Source organism: Protopterus annectens, chromosome 15.part0 (genome assembly GCF_019279795.1).
Source record: "Protopterus annectens isolate FY-2018-M chromosome 15.part0, PAN1.0, whole genome shotgun sequence".
Lineage (NCBI taxonomy): Eukaryota > Metazoa > Chordata > Ceratodontiformes > Protopteridae > Protopterus > Protopterus annectens.
The window spans coordinates 708,224,974-708,232,303 of record NC_056749.1 but is presented as its reverse complement, the minus strand read 5'-3'; the positions used below and the strand labels follow the sequence as shown (position 1 = coordinate 708,232,303).

At 42.6% G+C, this 7,330-nt stretch overlaps 1 protein-coding gene across 1 annotated transcript in view; it reads left to right on the top strand.

Annotated features, from left to right (window-relative positions):
• Positions 1-7,330, top strand: part of SLC9A6 (solute carrier family 9 member A6) — a 2,005,079-nt gene that overhangs the window by 325,253 nt on the left and 1,672,496 nt on the right. The window contains exon 5 of the mRNA XM_044057306.1: positions 354-466. Within this exon, the coding sequence (XP_043913241.1) occupies positions 354-466 (113 nt within the window). The remainder of the gene's footprint in view (positions 1-353; positions 467-7,330) is intronic.

Below are 7,330 nucleotides of genomic sequence, written 5' to 3'. Positions count from 1 at the left end.
ATGACTGTCAGTTGTTTTCTAAGGAAAGTTTAAGATTTGATAAAAGCAGGCAGAGTCCATCTGAGTCTAGTGATTCTTTCCAGAGTACTGTTGCTTTCATGAAGCTGAGATCAAGATAGTTAGAACTGTGTCGGTCTCTTTCACTGGATTACTCCCCTGTTTGCATTACATTTGTAATCTCAGTAGAAAATTAAAATTATGGCCTTGTTTGAGCTTTGCCTACCTGTTAGACTTTTCTAGCATCATGAAGTGTTATATTTTTTCACTTCAAATATTATTTGTATTAGTGTGTTAAGTACTGTTCATGATTTAAAAATCTTACTCCTAAAGAAAAAAATGTTTTTCTTCAATAGTTTGATCATGTATGGCTTTGTGAAGCTGATGAAAGTTGTTGAGCAGCTTGATGGTGACTTCTTTTTCACGGACTGCCTCTTCTTTGGTGCCATTATTTCTGCTACTGATCCAGGTATTTTCATTATTCTTTCATTTTTTAAATGTTATAGAAACTCTTGCTGTGATTCGTTTGCTGTATGTGTTTAAAAGTCCCATGTGTTGCTGCTTCCATTGCTGTCCGTTCCTTTATTGCTTGCGCTGCACTTCTCCTTTTACTGTGGAACTTTATTGGGACATTATACTGCATGTGACATGTGAAAGACTGTTTTGTGTTAGTGTTAGATTTGTAAGTTTGGCTTACTGGCACTGCTACAAGTTACATGCAATGCTGGTAACAGTGAGCCTTCACTGTTAAATGACTATAGGAGAGAAGACATCAGCGTATTACTAGATACTTAGCTCCTGATTGGTGAGTGACTGATAACCTCTGACAGCTTTAGCACTTGCCACATTTGATGCAGGCTACCACAAAAATAAGTGGAGAAAGGAGGTAGAAGTACTAACACCTAGGTCATGTTTGGTGGGCATATGCCACAATGAGTTCAGTGTATCATTATTGGGAGTTGAACAGTGATATACTAAGTACATGCTTTTGTCTCTCCTGTACTTTGCTGGTCTGGAAGACTGTATATCTGGAAGTTGTTAATATTTAATCAGCTTGCTGTTCCATTGGTGCAGTGGTAATGCTTTTGTTACTTTTGGCTTTATTAATTTGAGCATGGGCTGCAAGTATAAAGGCAGCAACATATCTTGGAAGGCATACTTCTCTAAGTTAAGAATGTTTTTACTTTGCTGAGATGCTACTGCCTCAGTGAATCAAAGTCTCCATACAGCAGAAGAACTGAAGAAGAGGGTGAACTATGCCTGGTATGGTTTGTTAGACATGCATTCATTGTGTGCAGATATTCCTTGAGCAGTTACTTGAGGGGGATATCGCTAATGTTACTGAGGAGAGTTGTACGTGGAATGGTACTGTACCTTAAAGTTTAAACTCTGTAATGTCTGCAAAGGAAACAGAACTAGTGCACAAACATCTTTGTGCCAGGGGTCGTGGTATAAGCAAGTTCTACGTTTTTTCTATATGAGCAACACCTGATGAATTAAACTGGCAGATTGTATGGGCTATGTTGATTGTCAAAGACACTTGCACTAGGCCTACTGCACAGAGTAGAGAATCTACACATAAAACTACTTAGCCTGAGGCACTTAAAGGTGGTAACCTTCCTAAAACACTAAGATCTCCTGCACAGCAAAACGAAAAAAGGGTTCTCAGCTACCATGTAAACACTCCATCAAAACACCACTCATATCAACACATAGTAACACTGTATCCAATGCCTCTACTGCTAAGCCCTTAATGCATATCAGCACACAACCAAATTTCCTGGTCATTGGTGATTCTGTAGTGAGGCACACTGATGTCCCCCTCACCAGACTGATTAAGGAGAGAGTCGCGGTTAGCTGTCTTTATGAAGATAGGATCCATCAAGTCACACAGACACTCAGATCATTGAACCACGGGTACCAGTATGACTCTCTCATCGTCCATGTGGTTGTTAATGACCTGAGACGTGGCTCTCTTGACAGTATGAAAGGAGACATGATCAAGCTTATTGATTTATGTATCTCAGGCAAGTATGAACCTAGCACAGAGTGACATACTGCCTTCTCCAAGGATGATGCCACATTACCATCAGGAAATGATTGTTTTAACAAGTGGCTTAGTTTATGGTGTTGTTTCAAGGGGATGTGATATTTGACCGCCTTGGGGGACATGGTTGACAGGCCACACTGCTTTTCCAGGGATGGACTGCCCTTATCCCTCTCTAGGCTTTCAGTATTGGCAAAGACCTTTTTCATCCCTGTAGTGCCTTTTTTAGGCAATGCCAAACTGAGAAATCTTAACAAGACATTCCACTTCCTACAAGCCTTACTCTTCCAGGAAAGTGTAGACATCTGTGTAGTAATGGAAACATGGTTTAAAGTCACGAAAAGTACCCTGGCAGTGCAAGGTTATAATGCATTTCACACTTTTAGACCAGCTACTGCACAAGAGGGAAGTAAAGGCGGAGGAGTCTGTCTATATTAGTTAAAGTGTATGACCCACTGAAACTCGTACATGTGCAACTTACCATAAACAGGGTGCTGTACCATGTCTTTGCAACATGTAGGTCCCCCTCCATGTCTCAGGAAACCCATACTACCTGTCTCAGTGTACTAGAGTCCCACACTGTTCAATGCAATATGATATTTATGGGGATCTCAACTACCCCTCAATATGATAATCCTATACCACGTCTAATGCACAAGCCTTGCAATTCCTAAACTTTAATACCAACATTCTGGAACAGTTGGTCCATTCCCCTGCCAGGGGGCAAACATCCTTGACCTTGTATTCACAAACTTGGGGAAGCGATGTTCCTCACCCAGTGTAATGTTACTCATCAGATCTGACCATAAAGCAGTATTGCTTGAAGTAAAAATTAAATCCAGGGAACCAGCAAAACCAAAAACCTTTAGGAACTATTTCAAAGCTAACCTCTCTACTAAGCAACACAAGGGCTAAATTCCAAGCACCCCCAAACCCAGTAAATACCATAGCATATGCTGAGCTATTTACAAAATCCTTGTACAGCCATATTGATAACATATGCTGTGTCTGCTCTTGTTAAGAATATGACAAACTCAAAAGAGAAGCCACCTTGGTGGAATCACAGTATCAGTCTGTTATACTACAAAAGAAAAAAAATCTTGGCTAAGCATAGGAAGAACAAAGCCCAACATACTGAAAACCCTCTGACCAATCTAAACTGACAGCTAAGAGGGTCAGTTAATACTTCAAAGGTGAGCTATGAAGACAGAATAGCTTCTCGGGCAAAGGACAACCCAGAGATTTCTACACCTATGTCTGTAACCTCAATGTGAATATGTAACAATATTCAGAACTTATTGTAAATGGCATCATCCAAACTGAAATGGAAGCCATTGCCAACCTTTTGGCTGACGGGTTCAGCTCATATCCCCTCTCCCCAATAGTCCAAAGGAAGTGCTGCATACCACAACTTCCCCAACCATCACTAGAGAACAGGCCTTCAGTACTCTTTCCAAGGCCAAAAACACTGCATTGATGGACCCTGATGACATCCTGGGATGCTTACTAAATTGCATGAAACATGACCTCTCTGGTTCACTTCAACCACTTTTCAACTGGAGCCTACAGTCAGATTTTGTGCCCAAGGAGTGGAAGATGCCTGCATTCATTCCCCTGCCCAAAGGAGTTCCATCCACCAATCCCAGCAACTACATGCCCATAAATCTGACCAGTCTCATGTGTAAGACCATGAAAAGAATCATCGTGGACATACGTAACCTGCAAGTGCTGGATCAATCACAGTTTGGCTTTGTTAAAGGAAGGTCATGCCCAATAAATCTAGTGGACTTCTTTGAGAGGGTCAGCAAAGCAATGGATTAGGGCAGGACTGACCATATAACTTACCTCAACCTGGCCATGGCATTTGATACAATACCCTACTCAGGCATTATAATAAAGCTCACTAAATGTGGTATAAACCCTTTTATCACCCACTGGTTAGCCAACTGGTTCATTGGTAGGACCTAGAAGGTCAAAATTGGTGAGGCCACCTCCACCAAGACACCAGTCACTAGTGGAGTCCCCTAGGACTTGGTACTGGGCCTACTACTCCTTTTTGGCACCTGTTTCTCCCCAAGTGGTAGCAAATGCTAAAGATTTATGGTTGACTGAGTTTGTAGATGATTGCAACCTGGGAGCTATCATCAACTCCCCTGCAGACACTAGCGTTCTTCAAGTAGGCTGGTTTCTGATTAATTAATGGGGTCAAAGCCAATGTCTTAAACCCAGCACTAAGAAATGCATAATTGTACCCTTTGGGAAATCAACCATCCTGTCTAATTACCATGTCGATAATATGGCCCTAAGAACTGACCCAGTGGTCAGGGATCTGGGTACTCACATAGACAGTAGCCTTACCTTTGACCACCATGTGGCCACAGTGGTGAGAAATCTGTTTGTTGCTCATCTTATAAGTAAGGGCATGGTATCTAGGTGCAGAGAGGTCATTATCCCACTGTATTGTGCCCTTATCAGACCAATCATAGAGTACAATGCTCTCTTCAGTATGTGCCTGACCAGGTATATGCAACATCTAGAGCAACCTCAAGAGGTTCCTTACAAAAAGAATGCAAGGTATAACAAACCTGTCTTACACAAAGTGCCATAAAGCTCTTTCCCTCTACTCTATCTCCTATAGATTGCTGACAGGTGATCTATGCCTGACTTACTAGGCATCCGCAAACCCTACAGTTATGAATCCCCTGTATGTCAGACAGTACTAGAAATACAAGATCTAAGGACCTGAATTTTTTTCTGTGACTCACAGAACATACTGGAGAGACAGATGTGTTCCAGAGACTGACCCTCCTATGGAACAGGCTTCCCATCCATGTGATGCTGAGTTAGTCTATTACCCAATGTAAGTGCATCCCAGACCAGTGGATGAGGAACAAGAAATTTACACAGGGCCTCGCACCCATGTCCCTTATGGAAAGATATAGCTTGTAAATGCTTGGCCCTCGGTGACCTATTTGGATAAGGGACATCGTTATTTTATTTGAAAAAGCTTGACTAGATAAGCCTAGGAAAGATCTTTGAATCTGTGACTCATTCTAGTTTCACCTGTAATATGGAAACCATCTTTCTGGACTTTCAGGTTTTTGAGTTTTTGGTTTGGGGTTATTCTGGATAATAAATTAGGGCATTTCATACCTGTGCTCAGTTTACAATTCCCTATTACTGTGCAATCCAAAGCTTATTCCATCAGATCTGTTGCTACTTCAACAGTCTTCTTTAGAAATTCTTTAGTCGATAATATTTATGCATTGGTAACATTATCTACATTGCACAATTTTACAAAGCGTTACAAATTAGATGTTATCCCCTGGCTTGCTTTGGAGCTACTATCTCCTGCCATGATGCAACCCTTGTGTTCTGTAACAGAGGATGTTCTTCATCTCACATTGCTGCAGTCATAACCTGTGGGTAGTCCGCTGTCCTCGGTCGGCCCGAATACCAAAGTAGTAGGCTGGCGTCGGTCATGGTCGCTCAGACCTGACGTCAGTATGCCTTGGTACTAAAGCGCATGACCGACGTCATATCCCCAGTCTTTCTTGCCGCATGGTCCGAAGCAGAAGCAGCGTTTGCAAGTGCCGTTCGGCGTCCTGAAATTTTCGTATTCTGAGTTTCAGACCGAAAACCAAGTTGGGCTAAGTACCCGTTAGAATATTTTTGTCTTTTCTTGCCTCAGTTAAATCCGGATGTCAGAAAAAGTGAATAATTGTATTTCTTGTGGGAAACAGATACCTCATAGGGATTACCACTCTCTGTATTCCTTGCTTGGGGCCTGAGCACGACGTAGTCGGGTGTCGCTTTTGTGCTAAATTTAATAAGCGCACCATTAAGCGTAGGTTAGATTGTGCTAGGCTTGTCTTCGGTAAGCGGTGTAATTACAATATGCCGTCAGATCCTCCGACTACCGCTAAGAAGCGTAAGGAGAAATCGTTAAAATCCAAGCAGGATGAGTCGTCCGTTCCGGACGCCGGTTCTTTAGAAACCACGGTGGAATCTGTGGATCCGGCCGAGGTTTCAGTTGAGTCTCAGGGGGAACCTTTAATTTTGCAAGATGTGGCCTCTCAGGAGTCTGGTCAGGCTGAGGGGGCCTCTCAGGTTGCTGTAATCCCTTCTTTACATAAGGTGGTTAGGCCTTCTCCCTCTGTCTCTAAGGTACCTTCCAAGGCCAGGCCTGGTTTGTCTTCCTCTGGCGTCAGTCCTAGTTCTGCAGGTTCTGTACCTAAAAAACATATGCTTAAAATGGCAGAAGATTTGATATCCTTGATCAGAGGTTCTATGCCCCCTCCAGATAAGAGGCCTAGGGTGGAGCCAGAGGTGGAAAGATTGGAACATTCTTCAGATTACTCAGAGTCTTCGGCTGAAGACATTCAGGATTTTCCCCCTTATTCTGATTCAGACGCAGAGGATTCTAGTCCTTCTGCTTCACCTCCAGAGGATTTTTCTTTTTCAGAAACCCTGCATTCTATGAGGGAACATTTTAAATGGGAAGGTCAGGATTTCTCAGATTCCCGAAAGAGGCTTAGGGAATTCTTATTTTTACCACAACATAGGCCCTTGGCTATACCTCCTGTATTGGATGTTGTTCAGGATGTTTTCTCTGAGGCTTCCCTTAATCCAGACTCTTTGCCTCCTGCCCCGGTTAAGCCAGATAGGTGTTACAGAGTGCCAGAGGCTCATAAATATTTGTATAAGAGCCCTAGGGCTGACCCAGAAACTATTAGCCAGGGACCTAAGGGTGTCAGGGCTTCTGTTGTAAAGAATCCAGTTCCCATGGATAAAGACTCTAGAGCTTTGGATAGGTGGGGTAAAAAAGTGTATACCTCTTCCACTCTTGCAATGAGGGCTTTGAATTGCCAGTTTCATATGCTAAAGTACCAGAATTTTCTTCTTAGTCAGTTGAAATCTAAGGTAGATGCTTTAGCAGAGGGCATAGAGTGTAAAGAATTACAGGATTTGGTTCATGACTCTGATCAGGTGGGTAAGCATTCTTTGCAGTGTGGTTTTGATGCTTTACAGGCCTCTTACAGGGTGGCTGCTACTGGATCAGTTATTCGTAGGCACGCCTGGCTTAAGGATCAGAACTTGTCAGAGCATGTTAAAGCTCGAATTTTGGATGCTCCCCTTCAGTCTGAAGTTTTGTTTGGATCTCCTGTGGAGTCAGTTTTGAAGAAAATGGAAGACAAAGCTAAGTCTATGCAGACTGTTAAGGATTTTTTGCAGGTGCAGCCCCCTAAGTTTAGCAGAAATTGGCCTACTAAGGGATGGGCTTAC